The sequence below is a fragment of the Trachypithecus francoisi genome, unplaced genomic scaffold (assembly GCF_009764315.1).
Source record: "Trachypithecus francoisi isolate TF-2019V2 unplaced genomic scaffold, Tfra_2.0 Contig01474, whole genome shotgun sequence".
Lineage (NCBI taxonomy): Eukaryota > Metazoa > Chordata > Mammalia > Primates > Cercopithecidae > Trachypithecus > Trachypithecus francoisi.
In genome coordinates this window covers 4,332,170-4,346,800 of record NW_022681435.1, presented here as the reverse complement: position 1 = coordinate 4,346,800, position 14,631 = coordinate 4,332,170, and the positions used below count along the sequence as shown (strand labels likewise).

Genomic DNA, 14,631 nt, shown 5'->3' with positions numbered 1-14,631 from the left:
CTCGACTCCAAACTGATTCTGGTATAGCATCCCATAACAAAGAGCAGGTCCTAAAGAAAATCAAAGTATTTGACTCTAAAAACATATTTCTTTTTTTTTTTTTTTTTTTTTTTTTTGAGACGGAGTCTTGCTCTGCCACCCAGGCTGGAGTGCAGTGGCCAGATCTCAGCTCACTGCAAGCTCCGCCTCCCGGGTTTATGCCATTCTCCTGCCTCAGCCTCCCGAGTAGCTGGGACTACAGGCGCCCGCCTTGTCGCCCGGCTAGTTTTTTGTATTTTTAAGTAGAGACAGGGTTTCACCGTATTAGCCAGGATGGTCTCGATCTCCTGACCTCGTGATCCGCCCGTCTCGGCCTCCCAAAGTGCTGGGATTACAGGCTTGAGCCACCGCGCCTGGCCAAAATATATTTCTTTGACATATTTTTAAATGGCCCTGCAAAGCCATACTCTGGTGGGAGGAAATCTGCATTCTGTAGTGAATCTCCTTCCCTTTCTAGGTCTTCTCCTGATTCAGGAGAGAATCTGACACCTTCTAAGGTCCAGAGAGGACATTTACCATTATTCTCTCTGAAACCTGCTACTTAGGGGCTGCCTCTACATACAAGAACCTTGGCTTCCACAACTCACTTATCTTAACAATTTCTTTCTGCTGGCTTCAACTCTTTAGGCAAAGCTTAACTCTTCTGACCAATTGCCAATCAGAAAATCTTGGAATCCACCTATGACCTGTAACCTTGCCTTCACCACTTCAAAATGTCCCACCTTTCTGGGCTGAATCAACATGCACCTTATATGTATTGATTTATGTCTTTGCCTGTAACTTCTGTCTCCCTAAAATGTGTAAAACCAAACTGTAAAAGCTGACTACCTCGGGCACTTGTTCTCAGGACCCCTTGAGGATGTGCCCCAGCCGTGGTCACTCATGTTTGGCTCAAAATAAACCTCTTTAAATATTTCACAGTTTTTAAATTTTTTTTTTTCACCAACAATGTGGATGATGTGAAACTGCAGCAATAGGCATTTTTCTTCATCTGAGAAGAGTCTGCTTGAACTGCGGAGCCCTAAGCCTAATTGACAGTGATGAGGATGAGGATGTCTCCAAGGGTAGGCCAAGGACAATTTGCACCAGAATGGCTTTGAAATCTTTAAAAGCAGATTCTCAGGCCCTTGACCTAGTGATTCTGCTTCAAGAATTTTAAACAGAGTTCTCGGATGATTCTTCTGCATGATTCTTGAGCACCACAGGTAACTTGGTCTTGGCACTGCCACCTTCTTGGAGAATTCGTCTGGTATAACATTTCTTCTTTGCAAAGTCCCTTAACATTGATCTTCTCATTTAAACCTCAGAATAAATTAGTGAAATACACAGGAGTGCAGGTATTGTTTTCTCCAGAAAGTTGCCTTAAATTTTATTCTATGTGTGCTGTTGGCCAAGGCAAAGCCCAACATCAGCCATGGGTCAAGCTTGGCCAATCTCAGCCACTCCTGAATGGCTTCTACCCAGGAGCCAGGTTGCCAACTCAACAAGACATTATTGAAATTGGGATTAGATGTCTTTGACTTCTGAAAATGAGACATATGTGAGCTGGGACTACCACTTGAGGGTTTATGAGGACGTATAGGATTGTAGAGGCAAGGGTCCCTTCAGTGGGGAAGAGAAAAGATGACCATGTTATATCTGTCTGTGTCTCACACTGACCCTTCCTAGGTTAGATATTTGTGTGTATTTCACACAAAGAACAGTCAATAAAGATCTAAGCATTACCTCTCAGACCAAGCCAGACCCACAGCCTCTGCCTTCTAAAAATGATTGTTGACTTCTGGGTTGGCTGATGCATACAATGAGGTCAGCCATATTACAATTACAATGAGGTCAAATGAGATTAATAAGGGTGAAACATACAAAACACAGGTAACAAGTTTTTATTGGGATTGCAGTGTCTGGGGAAGGGTTCCAGTGGGAAAGGACCCAGTAAAGTATGTCAGGCTGCAGGCTCCTTGTGGTTCTGATCCACAATGGGAGGAGCCTCAGGAGTACCATCCATCCTGAACTGAGAAAGCAGTCCAATCCAGGATTCTATTCCTCCCCTGCTGGGCCAAAGCTGAAATCTGACTTGATCTATGTAGGTCAGAATGGCATGTGGACATGGGTTTCCAGCCAGTGGAGCTCACAGGCTGTGGTTTAGACTTTTAATCACATTAAATTACAAAGGAAACAGCACTGTCCTTCACATACGTAGTCCTATCATGGTATTTATCTTTATGGCCTCTGGCAAAAATGACACCCTTTTAGCAAGGTCTTCCAAAGATTTGAGGGTTCTCTGTGCTATTCCACCACAGGAAGAATTGATATTTTACTTATTCATGTACAATGTCTCACTCTAGAAAAACAATGCTTTATCAAATTTCCATAATATAAAAATGATGTAAAAGGCAAGAAGAAGAAATTAGAATATAAATATTTTCCCCATTCATCTAAGTAATTCTCAGCATTTTCTTTTTTTTTAAATAAAGGAATAAAAGAATGACGCTCCATAGGCAGAGCAGCCCTGAGGGCTGCTGGTTGCTCATTTTTATGGTTATTTCTTGATGATATGCTAAATAAGGGGTGGATTATTCATGAGTTTTCCAAGAAAGGGGTGGACCATTCTTGGAACTGAGGGTTTCTCCCCCTCTTAGACCATATAAGGTAATTTCCTGACATTGCCATGGCGTTTGTAAACTGTCATGACGCAATCCTCAGCATTTTCCATTTGAGGCAGTGTTGAGGAAAGTTTCAAGGGAGGATGCTGAGCGCCTAGGATTCTCAGCACTAGGGGCACCGGAGGTCAGTTGCCTTTGGCCACAAACTCTTTACCAGGGAGATCATAGATCTCCTTGAACATGCACTAAAACTATGGTCATTTTCTCTGTGTGCCATGGTTTGAAAATGTTGGCATGGATGTCCAAATGTGGCACACTTATCTGTATATTCTCTTCATCCTAGCTGTACCAAAAATGATGCTGCTGTCTATCAAATCTCGGCTAAAAACTCTTTTGGAATGATCTGTTGTTCTGCTTCCGTTGAGGTTGAGTGCTCATCAGAGAACCCACAACTGTCTCCTAACCTGGAAGATGACAGGGACACAGGTTGGAAACATGAAACAGGGACATGTGAAGAAGAAAATGCAAATCAGATTGATGAGAAGGAACATCTTTATAAGGAAGAAGAAAGCATCTCCCCAGGCACTCCCAGGTCCAACCATTCACTCTCCCTCCAGTCACTGGGCAATCTTGACATTAGTGTGTCCAGTTCTGAAAATCCCTTGGGTGTCAAAGGAACAAGGCACCCTGGAGAGGCTTATGATCCAAGTAACACAGAAGAAATTGCAGATGCGTTGCTTTTTCTTAATTCAAGTCATGTTTATGAAAAACAAGATGGACTTTGCCACAAGACTGTGCATTCCACAGCATCCAAGTTCTCGGATGGTGGCCTGAACAATGATGGCCCTCATGATGAAGGCTTACACTCCAGTCAGCAAAGTCCCAAAGTACAGAAATACATTAGCCTCAGTCTCCCACTGTCTGAGGCAACTGCACACATTTACCCGGCTGACAATGCCGTGGCCAAGAAACAACCCAGCCCACAGGTTTCCAGTGAAGACTCTGACAGTGACTATGAACTTTGCCCAGAGATAACCCTAACCTACACCAAGGAGTTTTCAGATGATGACCTGGAGTATCTGGAATGTTCCGATGTTATGACGGATTACTCTAATGCAGTTTGGCAAAGGAACCTGCTGGGGACTGAGCATGTTTTTTTATTAGAAAGCGATGACGAAGAGATGGAATTCGGTGAGCATTGCCTGGGTGGGTGTGAGCATTTCCTCAGTGGAATGGGTTGTGGACCTCAGGTGTCAGGTGACGCTGGGCCTATGGTTGCCACTGCTGGCTTCTGTGGTCATCACTCACAACCCCAAGAAGTTGGGGTGAGGAGTGGCAGAGCCTGCAAGCACGGTCCCTCATTCCCACAAACAGGGATGACTCTCACTTTGGGACCTCACCAGGATGGGACGTCTTCAGTGACAGAACAGGGGAGATATAAACTCCCCACTGCTCCTGAGGCTGCTGAAAATGATTATCCAGGAATTCAAGGAGAAACCAGAGACAGCCACCAAGCAAGAGAGGAATTTACCAGCGACAATCTGCTCAACATGGATGAATCAGTAAAAGAGACAGAGATGAAGCCCTTGTCTGGTGAGTCGGAAAACGCAGGGATGAGCCAGTGTTGGGAGACGGCAGCTGAGAAGAGAGTTGGGCGAAAGGACTTATGGAGCGAGAGGGGTTCACAGAAACCTGCCAGGGTGAGGCAGCTGGGAATGAAGGGAAATCCCAAGAAGCCGAATGCCAACCTGAGAGAAAGTACAACAGAAGGTACCCTTCATCTCTGCTATGCCAAAGAATCTGCTAAGCACCCACTACCCCAGAATTCTAAAAGAGAGCCTTCTCACACCACAGCAGCAGCGACTGGTCACAATTCCCATGCTGATGCAGGAGAATGTGCTGTTTCAACGCAGGCAGAGCAAGAAGCAAAAACCCTTCAAACTTCAACAGACTCACTCTCCAAAGAAGGTAACACCAATTGCAAGGGCGAAGGCATGCAAGTTAATACTCTATTTGAAACAAGCCAGGTTCCAGCCTGGAGGGATCATCCTCAGGTAAGACTTTTCTTCTGAATAAATTACGAGATAAAAAGAACGTGTGTGTGTGCGTGTGCGTGCATGTCTTTTCCTTTACTTCACATTCACAATTGCTATACCATAATGTAAATCAAAATAAGTTTCCCAGCACCATCAGGGTACTTGTGCATGACAGCTGCTGCTGCTCGGAAGGAAATCTGGTTTTGAAAAAAGGCCCAGATAAACCCTAAGCCATCCTAATTATAGCAAAAGACTGATAGAAGTTAAGAGGCACTAATGGGATTCTGGACAGCTGGAAAAAGAAATCTGATATTTTGTCTGCTGCATGTGTTTTACCAGGCAATACCACTATTCAGAAAGTTTCTCAAACGAATGTTTTGAGTGTAGCCTTTAGAGGAAGAAGGGGGAAAACACATTGCTTTTAGTCATTTGCAAGGGAGTGCTTTGAAAATGATAGGTTTTGGCTTTAATCAGAATTTGTGGTGTGAATGAAAGACTTCAGTGTGTCTGAAAGACTTGTAGAATTCACTTTTTTTGTGATGCTAGGGAAAGCAGGCAGAGTAACTTCTGCCACACTGGTGGGATGTTTTTGAGTGGATGTTTGTCTTATTTTAAAACAGAGTATGAACGAGGCTAAGAGAAAAAAAGTTGCCAAGAAATAAATGTGTTTTCCCTCATTACCGATTTGGAAGTGTAAAGAGATGGAATTAAATTTATGGGAATAATCAATGCACAAAAGATGTTGTGCTTGATACATAACTTACGTTTTTAATGATATTTTCCATTTTAAAGGGTCCCCAGTGAGCTTTGGACTTATGCTGTAGTATGGGCAAGATTGGAGTTTTGTAAATAAATACCTAAGAAAACTGATTTGTCTATTATTTTTACTATACTCTGTATTCCCCTTTCTCCCAGTTTTGTACTAGAAAACTAGTATTGTTTTTATAGAAGACTAGATACACTCCAAAGATAAAATATTCCCAATGCAAAGTGACTTAACTCTGTGAAAATATTAAAAATTGACACATGAATTTCTAAAGACTCAGTCATAAAAAAGCCAATCTAAAAATCTCCAGATTTTAGGTAACTGTTGACTGAGCAAATTGTTCTGTTCTGCTAGCCAAACTAGCCAAATAAAAGCCACATTTATATTTTATCTTTCACAGGAGAACCAAATTCTCCTATCCAGTTACTTAACACACGTCTCTTAGCAGCTCTCACACACCAATGACCACAGTTTCATGCCCAAGCTAAGCTTAGGGAGGTGCTTTGACCATATTTTAATACAAAATAAAGTGACAATGTTAATTTTTTCATGTTGAAAAACGTGGCATTTCCTTTTCTAATTATAAAATGCTCTTCCTTGCTCAGCTAAGTGCTTTTTTTACAGTCATTTATCCACTCAAAGTGTTTCATTGGACAAATTATTATTAAAGTTGGGGGAAGGTGATAAAGTAACTCAAAAGGAGGAAGTGGAAGGGAAGGGGGCTATTGATTGACGATATCGGTTTTAGACCCACCATTGTGGAAGGCAATTTCTGTCTCATCCATCTGCCCCAAATTTCAAAGAGCTAGAGGGAGGAGTCCCCTTTGTCATCCTCAGCTTGTGACCTAAACCGAATTCTGAGATCGAGAGCCCTGGCTCACTTGTTTACTAGCAAGACAGTTGAGTAAAATGGGCCATTTCTGGGGAGCCAGGTCATCTATCTTATGCACCCTATGGAAACTCTTTGGCTTACACACTCACACATATATTCATCACTACACACCCACTCTACCAGGTCTCAGCTGAAGGTCCAACCTGTGCTCTGTGGTGTGACTAACGCAATCATCTCAGAACCGTGAACACTGTTGTTCAGACAGCAAACTGAAGGGCTTGCATTTTCTGCAAGTGGTGAGACCATTTCTCACTTTGCAGTGGTCAGTAGCAGAGCTGACCTCTCACTTGAGGGACAACGAGAAATGTGAATGGAAGCTGTACATTTAAGAGCAGTTCTGTGGAGCCTGGAGTTAGAAAAAGGATCTTTATATCTGTGGTGTTTGTTTTCCTTTGACTAAAGCAGGAAAATTTTGCCACAAGGACTGACATATTTGAGATTCTTTTACCCATGCAAAAAGTTTCTGTTTAGTTGTAGAAGATACCTGTATTTTCTACACATGTATACAATGTAGCTAAATTTACAGCAAGTGGCTATCATCGCAGATGTGACACAGAAGCACTGGGGGTCATTGGTAACTAAATTCAACTTTTTAAAATAATACTGTTCACAAAAAGATAGGTGAATCTCTCCATAATAAATTCAAAAGACATTCTAAATATTTATTCTCAGACATTTGAAGTTTGTGGGGACCTCAATATTTGAAATGGTTAAAAATGCTGCGATGGCCGGCGCGGTGGCTCAAGCCTGTAATCCCAGCACTTTGGGAGGCCGAGACGGGTGGATCACGAGGTCAGGAGATCGAGACCATCCTGGCTAACACGGTGAAACCCCGTCTCTACTAAAAAATACAAAAAACTAGCCGGGCGAGGTGGCGGGCGCCTGTAGTCCCAGCTACTCGGGAGGCTGAGGCAGGAGAATGGCGTAAACCCGGAGGCGGAGCTTGCAGTGAGCTGAGATCCGGCCACTGCACTCCAGCCTGGGTGGCAGAGCAAAGACTCCGTCTCAAAAAAAAAAAAAAAATGCTGCGATGGGGGCCATAGTAATAAATTTGCCCACTCTTTTTCATCTTTCTTGAGACGGAGTCTTGCTGTTGTTGCCTGGACTGGAGTGCAATAGCACGATCTCAGCTCACTGCAACCTCCGCCTCTCGGGTTCAAGTGATTCTCCTGCCTCAGCATCCTGAGTAGCTGAGATAACAGGCGCCCACCACCATGCCTGGCTAATTTTCATATTTTTAGTAGAGACAGGGTTTCACCATGTTGGCCAGGCTGGTCTCGAACTCCTGACCTCAGGTGATCCACCCACCTCGGCCTCCCAAAGTGTTGGGATTACAGGCATGATCCACCACGCTCGGCCAAATTTGCCCAATCTTGAGTCTTGCCTGATTCACTTACCTTTAGGTGCCTTTTTGCAGAAACAGTGACCAGCAGTTTACCTCCTAGTATTTTCTCTTCATCTGCATACCATTTTTAGCATGCTGAGAAAAACCCCCTCTCTCTAATGTCCTAAGAACAAGGCCATACTGTAGACTATCTCCTGCCTAAACATGCATCTCCAGATGTATTCGCTTCCTGTCTCCCTTTCTCTCTTTTAGAATGCAAGGCCATCTTGCTGTTATTTGTCTTGAAATAGTACCTAGCCAGGCTAATATTGGAAAGCCCCCAGTGTCTCTATATTTATGGAAGATTATAAAGTTAATCCCAGTTTGGGAGTGGAAAACAGAGAGGGTACCCCAGGCTAACTTGAATCATCTTCAAGGGTCACACTGCCAACTCTTCACCTTGGTTTTGAGCTCACTTTCCTCGTCCAAGTCAGAGGCAAAGGCCTGACAGTCTGCCCATCTTAAGTTTCTCGGCAACCACACTGGGGTAAGATCATCCTCACTCTTAAGTCAGAAGTGCTGTGTCTGTGCTCCTGCACAGTTGCCCAGCTTCACCCCAGAGGGAGTTGCATTTCTGTTTGGGGTCATGGAATCGCAAGCGTACAGTAAGGAAATGTGTTCTTGGGCTCTGGTAATTAAGAATCTTCCTGATCAGGAATCAGCACTAAGCACAGAATTGAGCTCTGTGATGGAAGGTCATTTGTTCAGTGTATTCTGTTCGCTGATATAACCCAAGTCCCTAGAGTAGTGCCTGCCATGCAATAGGCAATTAATCATTGACTGGATAAGTAGTCATACAATATTAGAGTAAATGCCAAGTATAATTAGGTGTGATTTTTCTTTTTTTTTTTTTTTGAGACGGAGTTTCACTCTTGTCGCCCAGGCTGGAGTGCAATAGGGCGATCTCAGCCCACCACTACCTCTGCCTCCTGGGTTCAAGTGATTCTCTTGCCTCAGCCTCCTGATTAGCTGGGATTACAGACATGGGCCGCCATGCCTGGCTAATTTTGTATTCTTAGTGGACATGGGGTTTCTCCATGTTGCTCAGGCTTGTCTCGAACTCGTGACCTCAGGTGATCCACCCACCTTGGCCTCCCAAAGTGCTGGGATTACAGGCGTGAGCCACCACGTCCAGCCAGTTAGGTGTGATTCTAATGATCATTCGTCTCTACCACTTTATGGCCTTTATTTTCCTGAGCATGTTCTTTGGTTGGCTTCACATAAAAGATGCTGAGGCCAACTCTCTGCTAATAGGATGTGCTTCCTATTAGTTACTCTTTTGGCCTGGGAACGGGCTGTTTCAAACCAGCAGTCCCCAAACATTTTGGCATCAGAGACTGGTTTTGTGGAAGACAATTTTTCCACAGCCAGAACGGGGCGGGGATGGTTTCAGGATGAAACTGTTCCACCTCAGATCATCAGGCATTAGATTCTCATAAGGAACACACAACCTAGATCCCTTGTATGCACCATTCACAATAGGGTTCATGCTCTGCCGCTCACCTCCTGCTGTGTGGCCCAGATCCTAACAGGCCACAGAGCAGTACTGTTCCATGGCCCGGGGTTTGGGGACCCCCGTTCTAAACCATCCAAATCTTCTTTTTTTTTTTTGAGATGGAGTCTCACTCTGTTGCCCAGGCTGGAGTGCAGTGGCAAGATCTCAGCTCACTGCAAACTCCACCTCCCAGGTTCAAGCGTTTCTTCTGCCTCAGCTTCCTGAGTAGCTGGGATTACAGGTGCCACCACGCCTGGCTGATTTTTGTATTTTTTTTTTAGCAGGGACAGGGTTTCACCATGTTGGTCAGGCTGGTCTCGAACTCCTGACCTTGTGATCTGCCCGCCTCAGCCTCCCAAAGTGCTGGGATTATAAGCGTGAGCTGCTGTGCCCAGCACCATCCAAATCTTGCACTTGGGTTCCCTTGTGAATGCTGGTGATTTACAACTTTGCTTTATTAGTGCTTCATTATCTCTGAAAAATTGCTAATTAGATCCAGGAAGATCTTACCATATTCACCTAGCACTCAGGACTTTCTGCCTTTTGCCTCTGTCTATCTCTGAAAGGCAAAGCAGGACTATAAGCTGGTTTCCTTACGTGGCAAACAGGTGGTGGATGGTGCATCTTTCCATCTGGAATTCCTTTACCCACCTTGCTTCTAGCTCAGCCTACCTGCTGCTTCAAGACTGAGATCCTGTAAGGTGCTTCGAGTTGCTTTTTTCATCCCTAACTACATTTTCTCCTTTCAGAGCAACCCATAACATTCTCATCCTCGTTCTTTGTGATCCTGACTTTCTTGGGACAAAAGTTTTATGGAAGACAAAAATGGCAACACGCCTCTAGATAAAAGTGTTGGCAGAGTTCCAATTAAAATACTGCATTCCTGGCTAGGTGCAGGGGCTCATGCCTGTAATCCCAGAACTTTGGGAGACCAAGGCAATCGGACTGCTTGAGCCCAGGAGTTCAAGACCAGCTGGGGAAACATAGCAAGACCCTGTCTCTGAAAAAAAAATCTGATATATATATATGTATATATATATATACTGCATTCCCCTAATGCTCAATTTAAAATTAAACATAAAGCAACAGAATACACTAAGTATTTCTAAGAGAATTCATTAGCAAATCTATACCATTTACGAATAGTTTTATTACATGTTTTTTAATTGAAATGTTTACTGAGATAATTGTACATTCACATGCAGTTGTAAGAAATAATACAGAGAGTTGGCAGTACACTTTGCCCAGGTTCCCTCAATGGTGACATTTTACAAAACAATGGTATAATGTCATCACCAGGATATTGACATTGATACAATCTACTGATGTAATTTGGAGTTCCCCAGTTGTACTTGTATGTGTGTATTAAGATCTACAGACATTTATCACTTACGTAGGTTCCTGCATCCACTACCAGAGTTAACATATGGAACAATTCCATTACCACAAAGATCCCTTGTGTTACCCTTAATAACCATACACACCTGCTTCCTGTCCTCCCCCTTCGGTAGCCCCCGGCAACCACTACTTTGTCCTCCAATTCTAAAATTTTGCCATTTCAAACATGTTACATAAATGGAATCATACAGTATATAAGTTTTTGAGATTTTTTTTATTCAGCAGAATTCCCCGAGATTCATTCAACTTGTGTATATCAAAAGTTCATTCCTTCTTATTGCTGAGTAGTATTCCATGCAGTTCGCTTAGTCTTTCACTGGTTGAAGAACATTTGGGCTGATTCCAGTTTTTTGCTCTTATGGCTAAAACGTTTATGTACAGACTTTTGTGTGAACATAAGTCTTCATTTCTATGGGACCAATGTCCAGGACGGTCATTGCTTGGTCATATGGGGCTTGCATATTTAGTTTGTAATGAAACTGTCCAACTGTTTTCCAGAGATGCTGTTTCCCATCAGCATTGTATGAGGGCCCAGTTTCTCCACATCCTCACCAGCATTTGGTGTTGTCATTATTTTTTATTCTGGACTTTCTGATGTGTGTGTGGTGATATCCCATTGTTGCTTTTAATTTGCATTTCCCTAATGGTTAACAATTTTGAACATTTTAAAATGTATTTATTTAAAATGTATATTTTCTTTGGTGAAATGTCTGTTAAATCCATTTCCTAACTGGATTGTTATTTTATGGTTGAATTTTGAGACTTCTATATGCATTCTAGAGAATAGTCCTTTGTTGGTTTACACACTTTTTTTTTTTTTTTTTTTGGAGATGGAGTCTACCTCTGTCACCCAGACTGGAGTGCAGTGGCACGATCTTGGCTCATTGCAACCTACGCCTCCCGGGTTCAAACGATTCTCCTGCCTCAGCCTCTGGAGTAACTGGGATTACAGACGCCTGCCACCACGCCTGGCTAATTTTTGTATTTTCAGTAGAGATGGGGTTTCACTATTTTGGCCAGGCTGGTCTCAAACTCCTGACCTTGTGATCTGCCCACCTTGGCCTCCCAAAAATTTCCAAATATTTTCTCCTAGTCTGTAGTTTGTCTTTTTATCTTCTTTACATGGGCTGTCACAAAGCAAAAGCTTTTCATGTTGATGAGATCTAATGGTCAATTTTTCCTTTTATGGATTTTGCTTTTGGTGTCAGGTCTAAAACTCTGTGCCTTTCCCTAGATCCTGAAGATTTTCTTTCTGCCATGGTCTTTTTCTAGGTTCTATAGCTTTATGTTTTAGATTTGAAGCCAATCATCCATTTTGAGTTGATTTTTGTAGAAAGCATGAGGTTTAGGTTAAGGTTTTTTCTTTTTTCTTTTTTTTCCTGTGGATGTTCAATTTTTCTAGCACCATTTATTGATAAGACTTTGTACCTATGTTCAAAAAGAGAACTTAGCATAGTGCCAGGCACCCAGTAAGTTCTCAAGATTTGCCAAGTGCGGTGGCTCATGCCTATAGTCCCAGCATTTTGGGAGGCTGAGGTGGGTGAATCACTTGAGCCAGGAGTTCAAGCCAGCCTGGCCAACATGGTGAAACCCCATGTCTACTAAAAATACAAAAATTAGCCGGGCATGTTGGCACTTGCCTGTAATCCCAGCTACTTGGGAAGCCGAGGCAGGAGAATTGCTTGAACCTGGGAGGTAGAGGTTGCGGTGAGCTGATATTGCACCACTGCACTCCAGCTTAGGCCACAGAGCGAGACTCTGTCTCAAAAAAAGAAAAATGTCAGGGTCTCATCTCCTCTTTGAGGTCAGAGGAAAGCTTCTGGTCACTTTCTTGCCAGGGATTTTACCAGTGGCCAGGACGACATCAGCCTCACAGTCAAGACTGGGAGTATAGCCAGGAAAGAGGTGCTCCTATGAGCCTGTGGGACTGAACAGATGATCAAAGCCAGCTGAACTAAAGGTTGAAGAAACCAAGGGTGTTTTGGTTTCTAAGAGGCATTTAGTTAATCAATAGGACTATTATGTGCCATTTGGAAAGAATGAGCAAGTCTAGATGTGCCGTCTTTCCTGGATTTGCTCACAATTTGAGGATTGACTGATTTAAACAGAAAGCTGGGGGTGAGAGAGAGACCTAGAGACAGAGGCCTTGATGTGCAAGTCCAGTAGTTCCTACTAAATGATGTATGTATTCACACCTTGAAAGTTCATGCCTACAAAGGTGGCAAACTGCCACCATAGCTCACTAATTCCCAGTTGTGTTTTAAGTAACAGGAGAAAATTTACTTCTATGCTAAGCAGATTTGAGCTGATATAGTATGAAACTTCATGTTAATCTAAGTTCAGGCTAGTTGCTAGGCAGGCGGTACAGAGTAAGCAGCAGCCTGAAAATCTGCATGGATCCAGTAACAGGCAGGGTACATCGCAGGGCTCTAGTAAATGTTTTTAGGGTATGGAAGAATACAAGCAGCTGATCGAAACCATCTTATAATACAGTGCTCCATTCTATGGACAACCTGTGATCTTGAGTTCATTTGCATACTCAATTGTGTTCTCCTAAAATAACAACTATTAAAACAATGACTCCAGATCTCAGCTGATGATAGGAAGGGCAGAGGTGTTTTTTTTTTTTTTTTTTCCCAGATGGAGTGTTGCTCTGTTACCCAGGCTGGAGTGCAACGGCGCGATCTCGGCTCACTGCAACCTCCGCTTCTTAGGTTCAATTGATTCTCTTCCCTCAGCCTCCCAAGTAGCTGGGATTACAGGCACCCGCCACCACACCCAGTTAATTTTTTGTAATTTTAGTACAGACAGGGTTTCACCATGTTAGCCAAGATGGTCTTGATCTCATCTCCTGACTTTGTGATCCGCCCACCTCGGCCTCCCAAAGTGCTGGGATTACAGGTGTGAGCCACTGCGCCCAGCTGGAAGGAAAGGCGGAGCTTTCTAATCACTCATCTCTTAGTGTGGCCAGCACACCTCTTGTCAGTACCATTCCTTAGCTGACCCAGGGAGGAAAATAAACATTTGTTTTCTCTTTAATCACAAAGCCTGCTGTGCCACTTCTGCCAAATACCATTAACTGTCCTGGACCTTCAGTTTAATGTCCTGGCTCACTGCAGTTATTTTCCTCTGTCAGGGCTAAATAATAAACGAAGATTCATTAGTACCTGCAGTTTTGTGACTCTTGTGTGGTCCACGGACCAGCTGGTTAGAAATGCAGGCTTGGAAGCCCTGTTCCAGTCCTTCTGCATTCTCAACCAGACTCCTAGGAGATTCGTACACACACTAAAGTTCCAGTAGCCACAGTCTACAGAGCATAGGATCCTTCGCACATGAGAAAAGACCCCAAAGCTGAGCCCTCAACCCTAGCTATGTGCGGAATCACCTGGGAGCTTTAGAACATCAGCTGCCTGGGTCTTGCCCTCTCTCAGACATTCTGGCGTGATTTGGTCTGCAGTGTGGGCCTTGGAAGCTCTAAAAGCTCCCAGGTTATTCTCTGTACTTCCAAGGTTGAGAGCCTTAGCTGAGCTACACAATCATATGGAAAGTGTTTTTTTCCCCCAAGACAGGGCCTCTGTCACCCAGGTTGAAGTGCAGTGGCCCACGTACTGCTTACTACAGCCTGGACCTCAGGTGATTCTCCCACCTCAGGCTCACGAGTAGCTGAGACTACAGGCACGTGCCACTACACCTGGCTAATTTTCTATTTTTAGTAAAGATGGGGTTTTGCCATGTTGCCCAGGATGGTCTCGAACTCCTGGGCCCAAGTGATTCTCTTGCCTTCGCCTACCAAAATGCTGGGATTACAGGTGTGAGCCACTGTGCCTGGCCTGTAACTGCAAAATAGAGTTGTCCCTTGGTATCTGTGGGGTATTGGTTCCAGGATCCCCCTCAGATACCAAAATCTGAAGATGCTGAAGTCCCTGATATAAAATGGCATAGTATTTGCAAATAACTTACATCCTCCTGTTCACTTCAAATCATCTCTAATTATTATCACACCTAATACAATGTAAAC

General features: G+C 43.6%; 1 protein-coding gene across 3 annotated transcripts in view; it reads left to right on the top strand.

The window, feature by feature from the left end:
• Window positions 1-14,631, top strand: part of ALPK2 (alpha kinase 2) — a 148,009-nt gene that overhangs the window by 47,388 nt on the left and 85,990 nt on the right. For all 3 annotated transcript variants that reach the window (XR_004443741.1, XM_033238717.1, XM_033238715.1), the window contains one exon: window positions 2,986-4,696. Coding sequence is in view for 2 of the 3 variants with exons in the window: in XM_033238717.1 (XP_033094608.1) it covers window positions 2,986-4,696 (1,711 nt within the window). In the remaining variant the exon portion in view is untranslated. The remainder of the gene's footprint in view (window positions 1-2,985; window positions 4,697-14,631) is intronic.